This window comes from Nerophis ophidion, linkage group LG22, assembly GCF_033978795.1.
Source record: "Nerophis ophidion isolate RoL-2023_Sa linkage group LG22, RoL_Noph_v1.0, whole genome shotgun sequence".
NCBI lineage: Eukaryota > Metazoa > Chordata > Actinopteri > Syngnathiformes > Syngnathidae > Nerophis > Nerophis ophidion.
The window spans coordinates 43,757,531-43,773,646 of NC_084632.1; the positions used below are offsets into that span (position 1 = coordinate 43,757,531).

At 40.0% G+C, this 16,116-nt stretch overlaps 1 protein-coding gene across 1 annotated transcript; it reads right to left on the reverse strand.

The window, feature by feature from the left end:
• Window positions 1-1,788: 1,788 nt before the first annotated feature.
• Window positions 1,789-13,355, reverse strand: ptger3 (prostaglandin E receptor 3 (subtype EP3)). Its single transcript, XM_061882880.1, has 2 exons — window positions 12,437-13,355; window positions 1,789-2,216 (listed from the first exon to the last, which is right to left on the reverse strand). The coding sequence occupies exons 1-2, from the start codon at window positions 13,289-13,291 to the stop codon at window positions 1,905-1,907; spliced, it is 1,167 nt and encodes a 388-aa protein (XP_061738864.1). The 5' UTR covers window positions 13,292-13,355; the 3' UTR covers window positions 1,789-1,904.
• Between the last annotated feature and the right edge of the window lie 2,761 nt (window positions 13,356-16,116).

The following is a 16,116-nucleotide window of genomic DNA, read 5'->3' on the forward strand; positions in this document are numbered from 1 at the left end:
ATGACCAATTAGAATAATAATCAATATGATGATCCATATTAATAAAACAAAGGTTATCAATAATAATAAGAAATATGATGATCAAAAATAATCATAACAATACATATGACTATCAATAATAGTAATAATAATAATAAATATGACAATTAATAATAATAATAAATATGACGATCAATAATAATATTAAATATGACAATCAATAATAACAAGTATTATGATCAATAATAATAATACATATGAATATCCATAATAATAATAAATATGACGATCAATAATAATAATTAATATGAAAATTAATATTAATAATCAATACGATGACCAATTATAATAATAATCAATATGATTATCCATATTAATAAAACAAAGGTTATCAATAATAATAAGAAATATGATGATCAAAAATAATCATAACAATACATATGACTATCAATACTAGTAATAATAATAATAAATATGACAATTAATAATAATAATAAATATGACGATCAATAATAATATTAAATATGACAATCAATAATAACAAGTATTATGATCAATAATAATAATACATATGAATATCCATAATAATAATAAATATGACGATCAATAATAATAATAAATATGATGATCAATAGTTAACATAATAATACATATGACTATCAGTAATAATAATAAAAATATGACGATCAATAATAATAAGAAATATAACGGTCAATAATAACAATAAATATGATGATCAATAATAATAATAAATATAACGATCAATAATAACAATAAATATGACGATCAATAATAATAATAAATATAACGATCAATAATAACAATAAATATGACGATCAATAATAAAAGTAAATCTTACTTTCCTGGTTTGGCACCAACAACATTTACATTCTTCACTCGATGCTTGTGATTCCACATTGGAAACAAAGATGTGCTGAAGAAGACATTTGGAGTGAGTCCTCCTGGCAGGAGATGATCTTTGAATGGCTTCCAGTGGAAGAAGTCAAAAGTCTTCTTCAAAAGTGTATGAGTGAGACCTCCTATCAGGAGATGATCTTTGAAGGGCTTCCGGTGGAAGAAGGCTTCCTCAAAATTGTCGTAGTGAGTCCTCCTGGCAGGAGATGATCTTTGAATGGCTTCCGGTGGAAGAAATCAAAAGTGTTCTTCAAAAGTGTATGAGTGAGACCTCCTATCACGAGATGATCTTTGAAGGGCTTCCGGTGGAAGAGGTCTTCTTCAGAAGTGTTGAAGTGAGACTTTTTGACAGGAGATGGATGATCTTTGAATGACTTTCAGTGGAAGAGGGCTTCTTCAAAATTGTTGGAGTGAGTCCTCCTGGCAGGAGATGATCTTTGAATGGGTTCCAGTGGAAGAAGTCAAAAGTATTCTTCAAAATTGTATGAGTGAGACCCCTATCAGGAGATGATCTTTGAAGGGCTTCCGGTGGTAGAAGGCTTCTTCAAAATGGTCGGAGTGAGTCCTCCTGGCAGGATATGATCTTTGAATGGCTTCCAGTGGAAAAAGTCTTCTTCAGAAGTGTCGGAATGAGACCTCCTGGCAGGAGATGATCTTTGAATGGCTTCTGGTGGAAGAGGCCTTCTTCAGAAGTGTTGGAGTGAGACCTCTTGACAGAAAGTGATCTTTGAATGGGTTCCAGTGTAAGAAGTCTTCTTCAGAAGTGTTGGAGTGAGTCCTCCTGGCAGGAGATGATCTTTGAATGGGTTCCAGTGGAAGAAGTCAAAAGTATTCTTCAAAAGTGTATGAGTGAGACCTCCTATCAGGAGATGATCTTTGAAGGGCTTCCGGTGGAAGAAGGCTTCTTCAAAATGGTCGTAGTGAGTCCTCCTGGCAGGAGATGATCTTTGAATGGGTTCCAGTGGAAGAGGTCGTCTTCAAAAGTGTCGGAGTGAGACCTCCTTGAAAGGTCAAAGGTCGACTTTGCTGCACGTCTCCTGCGTCTTCTTGTGGATGGCGTCCAAAGGCGTGCGAGTCTCCTTCTGCTCCTCCAGGGAACAGTTGGACACGGCGTTGGCCACCAGGCAGAACTTCCGCAGGAGGATCTCCCGCAGGAGCAGGTAGACCCACGGGTCCAGGATCTGGTTCAAGGACGCCAGGCGGATGGCCGTCAGGAAGAAGTTGCAGTCCAGGTGCACGTCTCGCATGGAGGACGACTCGGACGATGCTGAGTTGCACTCGTGAGAGGACACCTGGCTGGAGATCATCCTCAGCATCAGCACCTGGGGAGACACGTTTAGAGGAGTCAGTGTGAAGCTGAGGAGACACTATTAGAGTAGTCAGTGTGCAGCTGAGGAGGCACGTTTAGAGGAGTCAGTGTGCAGCTGAGGAGACACATTTAGAGGAGTCAGTGTGAAGCTGAGGAGGCACGTTTAGAGGAGTCAGTGTGCAGCTGAGGAGGCACGTTTAGAGTAGTCAGTGTGCAGCTGAGGAGACACTATTAGAGGAGTCAGTGTGCAGCTGAGGAGACACGTTTATAGTAGTCAGTGTGCAGCTGAGGAGACACTATTAGAGTAGTCAGTGTGCAGCTGAGGAGGCACGTTTAGAGGAGTCAGTGTGCAGCTGAGGAGGCACGTTTAGAGGAGTCAGTGTGAAGCTGAGGAGGCACGTTTAGAGGAGTCAGTGTGCAGCTGAGGAGACACATTTAGAGGAGTCAGTGTGAAGCTGAGGAGGCACGTTTAGAGGAGTCAGTGTGCAGCTGAGGAGACACTATTAGAGTAGTCAGTGTGCAGCTGAGGAGACACTATTAGAGTAGTCAGTGTGCAGCTGAGGAGGCACGTTTAGAGGAGTCAGTGTGCAGCTGAGGAGACACATTTAGAGGAGTCAGTGTGAAGCTGAGGAGGCACGTTTAGAGGAGTCAGTGTGCAGCTGAGGAGACACTATTAGAGTAGTCAGTGTGCAGCTGAGGAGACACTATTAGAGTAGTCAGTGTGCAGCTGAGGAGACACTATTAGAGGAGTCAGTGTGAAGCTGAGGAGACACTATTAGAGGAGTCAGTGTGCAGCTGAGGAGACACATTTAGAGGAGTCAGTGTGAAGCTGAGGAGGCACGTTTAGAGGAGTCAGTGTGAAGCTGAGGAGACACGTTTAGAGGAGTCAGTGTGCAGCTGAGGAGACACATTTAGAGGAGTCAGTGTGAAGCTGAGGAGGCACGTTTAGAGGAGTCAGTGTGAAGCTGAGGAGACACGTTTAGAGGAGTCAGTGTGCAGCTGAGGAGACACATTTAGAGGAGTCAGTGTGAAGCTGAGGAGGCACGTTTAGAGGAGTCAGTGTGAAGCTGAGGAGACACGTTTAGAGGAGTCAGTGTGCAGCTGAGGAGACACATTTAGAGGAGTCAGTGTGAAGCTGAGGAGGCACGTTTAGAGGAGTCAGTGTGCAGCTGAGGAGACACGTTTAGAGGAGTCAGTGTGAAGCTGAGGAGACACGTTTAGAGGAGTCAGTGTGCAGCTGAGGAGACACATTTAGAGGAGTCAGTGTGCAGCTGAGGAGACACTATTAGAGTAGTCAGTGTGCAGCTGAGGAGACACGTTTAGAGGAGTCAGTGTGCAGCTGAGGAGACACCATTAGAGTAGTCAGTGTGCAGCTGAGGAGACACTATTAGAGTAGTCAGTGTGCAGCTGAGGAGACACCATTAGAGTAGTCAGTGTGCAGCTGAGGAGACACTATTAGAGGAGTCAGTGTGCAGCTGAGGAGACACGTTTAGAGGAGTCAGTGTGAAGCTGAGGAGACACGTTTAGAGGAGTCAGTGTGCAGCTGAGGAGACACGTTTAGAGGAGTCAGTGTGAAGCTGAGGAGACACGTTTAGAGGAGTCAGTGTGCAGCTGAGGAGACACATTTAGAGGAGTCAGTGTGCAGCTGAGGAGACACTATTAGAGTAGTCAGTGTGCAGCTGAGGAGACACGTTTAGAGGAGTCAGTGTGCAGCTGAGGAGACACCATTAGAGTAGTCAGTGTGCAGCTGAGGAGACACTATTAGAGTAGTCAGTGTGCAGCTGAGGAGACACTATTAGAGGAGTCAGTGTGCAGCTGAGGAGACACAATTAGAGTAGTCAGTGTGCAGCTGAGGAGACACGTTTAGAGGAGTCAGTGTGCAGCTGAGGAGACACGTTTAGAGGAGTCAGTGTGCAGCTGAGGAGACACTATTAGAGTAGTCAGTGTGCAGCTGAGGAGACACAATTAGAGTAGTCAGTGTGCAGCTGAGGAGACACTATTCGAGTAGTCAGTGTGCAGCTGAGGAGACACGTTTAGAGGAGTCAGTGTGCAGCTGAGGAGACACATTTAGAGTAGTCAGTGTGCAGCTGAGGAGACACATTTAGAGTAGTCAGTGTGCAGCTGAAGAGACACTATTAGAATAGTCAGTGTGCAGCTGAGGAGACACTATTAGAGTAGTCAGTGTGCAGCTGAGGAGACACGTTTAGAGGAGTCAGTGTGCAGCTGAGGAGACACTATTAGAGTAGTCAGTGTGCAGCTGAGGAGACACTATTAGAGTAGTCAGTGTGCAGCTGAGGAGACACGTTTAGAGGAGTCAGTGTGCAGCTGAGGAGACACTATTAGAGTAGTCAGTGTGCAGCTGAGGAGACACTATTAGAGGAGTCAGTGTGCAGCTGAGGAGACACTATTAGAGTAGTCAGTGTGCAGCTGAGGAGACACGTTTAGAGGAGTCAGTGTGCAGCTGAGGAGACACTATTAGAGTAGTCAGTGTGCAGCTGAGGAGACACGTTTAGAGGAGTCAGTGTGCAGCTGAGGAGACACTATTAGAGTAGTCAGTGTGCAGCTGAGGAGACACTATTAGAGGAGTCAGTGTGCAGCTGAGGAGACACTATTAGAGTAGTCAGTGTGCAGCTGAGGAGACACTATTAGAGTAGTCAGTGTGCAGCTGAGGAGACACTATTAGAGTAGTCAGTGTGCAGCTGAGGAGACACGTTTAGAGGAGTCAGTGTGCAGCTGAGGAGACACTATTAGAGTAGTCAGTGTGCAGCTGAGGAGACACGTTTAGAGGAGTCAGTGTGCAGCTGAGGAGACACTATTAGAGTAGTCAGTGTGCAGCTGAGGAGACACTATTAGAGGAGTCAGTGTGCAGCTGAGGAGACACTATTAGAGTAGTCAGTGTGCAGCTGAGGAGACACGTTTAGAGGAGTCAGTGTGCAGCTGAGGAGACACTATTAGAGTAGTCAGTGTGCAGCTGAGGAGACACGTTTAGAGTAGTCAGTGTGCAGCTGAGGAGACACTATTAGAGTAGTCAGTGTGCAGCTGAGGAGACACTATTAGAGTAGTCAGTGTGCAGCTGAGGAGACACGTTTAGAGTAGTCAGTGTGCAGCTGAGGAGACACTATTAGAGTAGTCAGTGTGCAGCTAAGGAGACACTATTAGAGTAGTCAGTGTGCAGCCGAGGAGACACTATTAGAGTAGTCAGTGTGCAGCTGAGGAGACACTATTAGAGTAGTCAGTGTGCAGCTGAGGAGACACTATTAGAGGAGTCAGTGTGCAGTAGTCACTGATCAGATCAATGATTTAGAATATTACTACAATATCACCAAAAATTTAGAAACATCACTAAAATATTACAACAATATCACAAAAATGTAGAAAAATCACTAAAATATTACAACAATATCACAAAAATGTAGAAAAATCACTAAAATATGACTACATTATCACTAAAAATATAGAAAAATCACAAAAATATTACTACAATATCACTAAAAATATAGACACATCACTAAAATATTACTAAAATGTAGAAACGTCACAAGAAATATCACTAAAAATTACTACGTTATCACTAAAATGTAGAAACATTACTAAAATATTACTACAATATCACAAAAAATATAGAAACATCACTAAAATATTTCTTAAATATCACAAAAAATATAGACACATCACTAAAATATTAATAAAATGTAGAAACATTACTAAAACATTACTTTAATATCACTGAAAAAGTAAAAACATCACTAAAATCATCACAAAATATTACTACAATATCACACAAAAATGTACAAACATCACTAAAAAACATCACAAAAAATGTAGAAACGTCACTAAAAGCATCACTAAAATGTTACTAAAATATCACAAAAATTGGAGAAACATCACTTAAAGTATTACTAAAATATTACTACAATATCACAAAAAATGGAGAAACATCACAAAAAATATCACGAAAAATGTAGAAACGCCACTAAAACTATCACTAAAATATTACAACAATATCACTAAAATGTGGAAACATCACTAAACTATTACTACAATATCCCTGAAATGTGGAAATATTAAAATATCACTAAAACATTACTACAATATCACTAAAAATGTAGAAACATGACTAAAACTAAAACGAGTAAAACATCAATACAGTATGTGTATTACAATATTATATTTATAATTAAGATCAACAACTGTACTTCCTGAGGATAAAGTTGCAACATGGATAAAACATTCATAAACTCCCAAGTTGATGCAATGCAAGACACAAACGTCCACTGCAGAGGACATTGCTTCTGTTTGATTCCCGACGCGGTGGATAAGGTGCACATTTCTCAGCTCGTCTTGTGAACAATCTTTGTTTTTTACACACACATGGAGGCCTTTATTTGGGACTGTGTTGGATCAAGGAGGATTGTCTGCTCTTGTTACACACACACACACACACACACACACACACACACACACACACACACACACACACACACACACACACACACACACACACACACACACACACACACACACACACACACACACACACACACACACACACACACACACACACACACACACACACACACACACACACTATGTGTGTCTGGCTGTCATATTGTAACATTAGCATAATGAAACGTTACAGCAGATTTAGTACCTGGGACTAATTGAGCATCCGTCTTCCAAAATAGTCTACATTATTGTTGGTCCTCAAAATTCTACACACAATACCCCAGAATGACAATGTAAATATGTTTGCAAAGTTATTACAAATACAAAAGTAAGACATTATGTACACAAAAAGACCTATAGGGCCAAAATGAGCTGAGGAGCATCCTGTTTCCACTGATCATCCTTGAGATGTTCTTACAGCTTCATTGGAGTCCACCTGTGGTGAATTCAGTTGGTTGGACATACCTTGGAAAGGCCCACACCTGACTATAGATAAAGTCCACACCTGACAGTGCATGGCAGAGCACAAACCAAGAACGAAGTCCAAGGAATTGTCTGTAGACCTCCGACACAAGATGGTCTCCCGAGTCAGGGAGGTGACCAAGACCAATGGTCACTCCGTCAGAGCTACAGCATTCCTTTGTGGAGAGAGGAAAAACTTCCAGAAGGACAATCCACCAACAGGCCTGCGTGGTAGAGTGGCCAGACGGAAGCTAGTCTTAGGGAGCAGACTGGCCAACAGGCCCTAGTGAAACCCGTAGGACAGGCTAATCCCACACTAGCTACGCCAACATAGTTGTACACGTAACAATCTCAAGTTCCCCAACATATCTATTCCTCGATGTGAAGGAAATTATATAAGGCGCACTACACAAAACAAACGTAGCGTTAAATAATATTGCTACTACGGATGCCATTAACAAAAGTGGCGTGTGCATATAATATAATTATAATGGGGGATTTTAATATCCATATGTTTTGCATCGCATCAACTTGGGAGTTTATGAATGTTTTATCCATGTTGCAACTTTATCCTCAGAAAGTACAGTTGTTGTTTTTAATTATATATATAATATTGTAAAACAAATACTGTATTGATGTTTTACTCGTTTTAGTTTCAGTGATGTTTTTAGTGATGTTTCTACATTTTTAGTGATATTGTAATAATGTTTTAGTGATATTTTAGTGATATTTCCAAATTTTCGGGATATTGTAGTAATAGTTTAGTGATGTTTCTACATTTTAGTGATATTGTTGTAATATTTTAATGATACTTTTAGTGGCGTTTCTACATTTTTTAGTAATACTTTAAGTGATGTTTCTACATTTTTGTGATATTTCAGTAACATTTTAGTGATACTTTTAGTGACGTTTTTACATTTTTTGTGATGTTTTTTGTGATGTTTCTACATTTTTGTGTGGTATTGTAGTAATATTTTAGTGATACTTCTAGTGATGTTTGTACATTTTATGTGATTTTAGTTATTTTTAGTGATACTTTTAGTGATGTTTCTACATTTTTAGTGATATTACAGTAACATTTTAGTGATGTTTTTACATTTTAGTAAAATTTTAGTAACATTTTAGTGATGTGTCTATATTTTTAGTGATATTGATGTAAAATTTTAGTGATGTTTCTATATTTTTAGTGATATTGTAGTAATATTTTAGGAATGTTTCTCCATTTTAGTGATATTGTAGTAATTTTTTGTGATATTTTTTGTGATTTTTTTACATTTTAGTAATATTTTAGTGATGTGTTTATATTTTTAGTGATATTGTAGTAATATTTTAGTGATTTTTCTACATTTTTGGTGATATTGTAGTAATATTGTAGTAATATTTTAGTGATTTTTCCCAAAAATTTTGTGATATTGTATTAATATTTCAGCAATATTTTAGTTATACTTCCAGTGATTTTAAGTGATATTTTAGTAATATCTTTGTGATACTTTTAGTGATGTTTCTACATATGTATAATTGAAAGCTGTGGTCTTACACAAATAATAAATGAACCCACGCATCACAACGGTAATATGCTAGCTCTGTGTCTCCACCTCTAAAGTTACGGTACTCCCACATGTCTGATCAGTACCTTGTAAAAGTTGTAATTCATTGTCAACAAGCTAATAATAGTAACTGCTTTAGCATCGCTAACCCAACAAGGGACTCCTCCCAGTAGCTCCTCCTGCTCGGCAGATGACTTTCTGAATTTCTTTAATATGAAAATTGAAGTTATTAGGAAGGAGATTAAAGCTACAACTGAGTTCTATGAACACAGATAAGAATGTATGTACGACGGGTATTGCCCTCCGAAATAGTCTCTCTCTTTTTGATGAAATAACATTAGAAGAATTGTTCGATCCTGACCTTATGATAAACTACCGGCCAATGCTGCACCTTCCCTTTATCTCGAAAATCTTTGAAAAAAAATAGTTGCACAGCAGCTAAATGAACACTTAGCGTCTAACAATCTCTGAAGCCTTTCAGCTAATGACTCCACGGAGACAGCCCTCGTTAAAAATGACTAATGATCTTAACGACATTAAACAATGGATGTCCAGCAACTTCCTGCTTCTTAACGCTAAGAAAACGGAAATGTTGATTATCGGTCCTGTTAGACACCGACACCTGTTTCATAATACCACCTTAACAAAGTAAAGGAGTGATGTCATTGTTTACAAAGTTAGATGGTAATGTTATTGTTCATAAAGTGAGGGAGTGATGTTATACAGCAAATATTCATTCATACACCAAACATTCATTCATACAGAAAATATTCATTCATACACCAAACATTCATTTGTACACCAAAAAGTTGTTCATTCATAAACCAAACATTCATTCATACACCAAATTGGTATTCATTCAAACAGCAAACATTAATTCATACACCAAACATTTATTCATTTATACACATAAGAATAATTCATACACCAAATGTTCATTCATACAACACATGTTCATACATACACCAAACATTCACTCATACACCAAATATGCATTCATTCTTACGCCAAATGTTCATTCATACGCCAAACATTAATTCATACACCAAACATTTATTCATTCATACACATAAGACTCATTCATACACCAAACATGCATTCATTCATACACCAAATGTTCATTCATACAACAAATGTTCATTCATACACCAAACATTCATTCATACAGAAAATATTCATTCATACACCAAACATTCATTTGTACACCAAAAAGTCGTTCATTCATAAACCAAACATTCATTCATACACCAAATTGGTATTCATTCAAACAGCAAACATTAATTCATACACCAAACATTTATTCATTTATACACATAAGAATAATTCATACACTAAATGTTCATTCATACACCAAATGTTCATTCATACAACACATGTTCATACATACACCAAACATTCACTCATACACCAAATATGCATCCATTCTTACACCAAATGTTCATTCATACGCCAAACATTAATTCATACACCAAACATGTATTTATTCAAACACCAAACATTTATTCATTCATACACGTAAGACTCATTCATACACCAAACATGCATTCATTCATACACCAAATGTTCATTCATACAACAAATGTTCATTCATACACCAAACATTCACTAATACACCAAATATTTATTAATCCATACAGCAAACATTCATTCATACACCAAACATGCATTCATTCATACACCAAATGTTCATTCACACAACAAATGTTCATTCATACACCAAACATTCATTAATTCATACACCAAACATTCACTAATACACCAAATATTTATTAATCCATACAGCAAACATTCATTCATACACCAAACATGCATTCATTCATACACCAAATGTTCATTCACACAACAAATGTTCATTCATACACCAAACATTCATTCATTCATACACCAAACATTCACTAATACACCAAATATTTATTAATCCATACAGCAAACATTAATTCATACACCAAACATGCATTCATTCATACACCAAACATGCATTCATTCATACACCCGACAATCATTCATACACCAAAAATGCATTTATTCATACACCAAATGTTCATTTATGCACTAAACATTTTGTTAATTCCTTCTATAAAGTAATAATTCATGCATTCATCCAGCAGTGTGGGCTGCAATGGATGAGACGTGGGCATACTATCTTGCCAAGGACACAAGAGCAATGAATAGGACAGATGAGGTGGGATTCGAACCTGCGGTTATTGATCCACCTGAGTCACTGCTGCCCAAAGGTTGGATGGACATTTAATCAGCACGTCCATTATTCAAGCGATATAATGTGGCCAATTGCTTAGATTGGTTGTACTGTACATGTATTTACAGTTGGACTCAATGGATGATGTCATATTGTACTGGTAGCAGTACTACATGATGATGTCATATTGTACTGGTAGAAGTACTACATGATGATGTCATATTGTACTAGTAGCAGTACTACATGATGATGTCATATTGTACTGGTAGCAGTACTGCATGAAGATGACGTCATATTGAACTAGTAGCAGTAGTGCGTGACGATGTCATGATGCACTGGTAGCAGCACTGCATGAGGATGATGTCATATTGTACTAGTAGCAGTAGTGCGGGATGATGACGCCATCGTGTACTTGTGCAGTAGTGCATGAGGTCATAATGTACTTGTAGCAGTAATGCGTGATGTCACATTGTGGTTATGGCAGTGGTGCGTGCTGATGACGTCATATTGTACTGGTAGCAGTAGTGAGTGATGATGTCATAATATACTAGTAGCAGTACTGCATGAGGATGATGTCATATTGTACTAGTAGCAGTAGTGCGGGATGATGACGCCATCGTGTACTTGTGCAGTAGTGCATGAGGTCATAATGTACTTGTAGCAGTAATGCGTGATGTCACATTGTGGTTATGGCAGTGGTGCGTGCTGATGACGTCATATTGTACTGGTAGCAGTAGTGAGTGATGATGTCATAATATACTAGTAGCAGTACTGCATGAGGATGATGTCATATTGTACTAGTAGCAGTAGTGAGTGATGATGACGTCATATTGTACTAGTAACAGTACTGCATATTGATGTCGTATTCTACTAGTAGCAGTAGTGAATGATGATGTCATAATGTATTGGTAGCACTGCATGACGATGATGTCATATTGAACTAGTAGCGGTACTGCATGATGATGATGTCATATTGAACTAGTAGCAGTAGTGCGTGATGATGACGCCATCGTGTACTTGTGCAGTAGTGCATGACGTCATAATGTACTTGTAGCAGTAATGCGTGATGTCACATTGTGGTTATGGCAGTGGTGCGTGATGATGACGGTATAATGTACTTGTGCATGACGTCATAATGTACTAGTAGCAGTAGTGAGTGATGATGTCATACTGTATTGGTAGCAGCACTGCATGATGATGATGTCATATTGAACTAGTAGCAGTAGTGCGTGATGATGTCATAATGCACTGGTAGCAGTAATGCGTGCTGATGACAGTATAATGTACTTGTGCATGACGTCATAATGTACTAGTAGCAGTAGTGCGTGATGATGACGGTATAATGTACTTGTGCATGACGTCATAATGTACTTGTAGCAGTAATGCGTGATGTCACATTGTGGTTATGGCAGTGGTGCGTGCTGATGACGCCATCGTGTACTTGTAGCGGTAGTGCATGACGTCACATCGTACTTGTGCAGTGCATCGTGCGCTTGTAGCGGTAGCGCGTGCCGATGACGTCATAGCGTACCGCCAGCACTATGACGCGCCGGTGTGTAAGTGAAGTGCGTGCTGACGTACCAGCAGAGGAGACCAGCAGACCAGCAGGACGCACATGACGCCCAGCAGCTGGACCACAGTCTCCGTGGTGAGTCGCTCCCAGTGCTTGGAGGCCTGCGAAGATCCGGACTTGGTCTTGCAGCGGAGGATCAGACCTCTGATGGTCAGCAGGTTGCAGGAGAGCGTGACGAGCAGCGAGAAGACGCCCAGCAGGGCGAAGGTGAAGGAGAAGAAGATGTTCCCGGGCACCCGGCGGTCGCCGGTGCTGATGAAGCACCAGGTCCCGGGCCACTGGCGCGTGTACTGGCCCACCCCCGCCACGGGCAGCAGCGCGAAGAGCAGCACCAGACACCAGATGAGCGCCAGGGTCTGCTTGGTGAGGCTGCTCTTCATGTGCTTGGAGTACCAGTGCGGGCTGCCGATGGCCGCCGCTCGCTCCACCGCCATGGCGCTGGCCATGAAGAGCGCGCACAGGCCGAAGGTGGTCATGCACACGCCGAAGAAGGCGCACAGCTTCCCCGACGAGTCGATGCGCTCCCAGCGCAGGTCTGCCCGGTACACCGAGATGACGATGGGGCTGGTCAGGAGCTGGCCGAACAGGTCCGTCAGCGCCAAGGAGCCCACGCACAGCAAGAAGGACTTTTTCCTGCGGTTCTCCTTCCTCCTGTAGGACACGTAGACCAGGATGAGAGCCAGAGAGTTGCCCACCATGCCGGTCAGCATCATGGTGATGGGGAACACCACGGACACGGAGCCGCAGCCGGGCTCCCTCCCGCTGGCGTTCTGCGCCGCCGCCGCCGCCGCGGAGGTGTTGGAGCTCAGCCTGGGCGCCTGCAGCCCGTCCGGGAGCTCACACCTGCCCGACTCCCACGCCATCCCTCCGGACAGTCTGAGACGACGCGAGGAGACACGGCAGAAACACCCGGTGTGTGTGTGTGTGTGTGTGTGTGCGCGCGTGTAGGTAGCTAGCTTCTCCGCACACACACACACACACACACACACACACACACACACACACACACACACACACACACACACAATACCCGCGCGTAAAAGCGCCCCCCGGTCTTTTTACGCGCGGGAGGCAGGACTATCAGGGGAGGTCCCACTCCTCATTAAAGTCCTATTTTACACTATGAAGATAAAGGATGAATCAATAAAACACACAATGGATTATAGGCACACATTTTATAGTGGCCCACCACATATTTCTATATGGTTTGCCATATTTTATTGTGACTCCCCCACTTAATTCTATATGGTTTGCCATGACACATTATTGTGGCCCCTCACATAATTCTATATGGTTCGCCATATTTTATTGTGGCCCACCACATAATTCTATATGGCTTGCCATATTTTATTGTGGCCCACCACATAATTCTCTATGGTTTGCCATAACATTTTATAGCGGGCCCCCACATAATTATACATGGCTTGCCATAACATTTTATTGTGAACATAATTCTGTATGGTTTACCATATTTTATAGTCGCCCCCAACATATTTCTATATGCCTTGCCAGATCTTGTGGTGGCCCACCACATAATTCGGGCCACATAATTCTATATGGTTTGCCATAACATTTTATAGTGGCCCCCATATACTTTTATATGGTTTGCCATATTTTATTGTGGCCCACCACATAATTCTATATGGTTTGCCATATTTTATTGTGGCCCACCACATAATTCTATATGGTTTGTCATATTTTATCGTGGCCCACCACATAATTATATATGGTTTGCCATATTTTATTGTGGCCCACCACATAATTCTATATGGTTTGTCATATTTTATTGTGGCCCACCACATAATTCTATATGGTTTGCCATAACATTTAATTCAGCCCTCCACGTAATTCTATATAGCCCTGCCATAAGATTTTATTGTGCACATAATTCTATATGGTTTGCCATATTTTATAGTGGCCTGCCACATAATTGTATATGGTTTGGTCTAACATTTTATTGTGGCCCCCCACATAGTTCTATATGGCTTGCCATAACATTTTATGGTGGCCCCCCACATAATTCTCAATGGATTGCCATATTTAGTGTGGCCCCCAAATAATTCTACATGGCTTGCCATAATAATTTTTTATGTGCCCCCCCCCACATAATTCTATATGGTTGGCCATATTTTATTGTGGCCTTCCACACAATTCTATATGGTTTGCAATATATTATTGTGGCCCCCCACACAATTCTATAAGGTTCACCATATTTTATCGTGGCCTCCCACACAATTCTAAATGGTTTGCCATATTTTTTGTGGCCCCCCACATAATTGTATGTGGTTGGCCATAACATTTTATCATGGCCCACCAAATAGTTTTAGTATGAATTGCCATGACATTTCATGGTGGCCCCCCACATATTTCTACATGGTTAGCCATACTATTTTATTGTTAATATTACTTTACCAATATATAAATACAACATGTAACTGTGCCAATGCACTAATAATATATTCCCTTACTGTCCTACTTTTAAAAAATATAATTAAATACAATTCAAAAATAGTTCATTTTGGTCTTTTCGCCGCCAGGATTAATTTCATACAGATTGATATAAAGGGATAAGCGGTAGGAAACGGATGGATTGATGATATAACCATGGTTTTATGACTAAAAACTACTTCAGTAAACCATTGTTAAAGCACAAGCGCCACCTGGTGGTCTTACCTGTAATATCAAGTCATATCAATTACGTAAATTAAATTAATCTTTCTGACCAGCATCATTTAATAAAAGTGAAGGAATAAATGCAGGACAGCTTTGAGGGCAAAACTTAGATTTAAATGGAAACAAAAAGTAATTTGTGTTTACTTTTGTTCAATAGACAATTTATTTTGCTAAAAATGTTGTCTGTATTTTTCATGATCACCAGTTGATTGTCATCTGATTGAAACAATATTATATTCTACATGTAAAAACATGTGTATGATAAAGATTGAAACTACATGAAATAAGTTGTGTTTACGTTAGTGACTCACTAGAAACATTTTCAGGTTGATATTCCATCAAAGTTCAGCATCAGGACTCACAATCAGAGCGGATCTGAAGCCAAAAATAACCAATCAAAGTGTAGAGATGTTCTTTGGGACTTTCCTGCTTCAAACATTCATACAGCAAACATTCATTTGTACACCTTACATTCATTCATACACACACAGAACATGTATTCATTCATACACTAAACATTGATTCATAATAGAAAACATTAATTCATACACCAAACATTCAGTCGTATAACACACATTCATTCATATAGCAAACATTTAATTCATACACCAAATATTCATTCATACACTAAACATTCATTCATTCACCAAATATTCATTCATACACTTAACATTAATTCATACACCAAACATTAATTCATTCATACATACACAAAACATTCATATTCATTGAAACACCAAACATTAATTCATTCATACACCAAACCTTCATTCATTAAAGGATATCACCACATGGGCTCAGGGGCACTTCAGAAAACCACGGTCACTAAATAGAGTTTGTCGCTTCATCTGTAAGTGCAAGTTAAAGTTCTACTATGCAAAGCGAAAGCCATTTATCAACAACATCCAGAAACTCTGCGGCTTCTCTTGGCCCGAGATCATCTAAGATGGACTGATGCCAAGTCGAAAAGTGTTCTGTGGTCGGACGAGTCCACATTTCAAATTGTTTTTGGAAA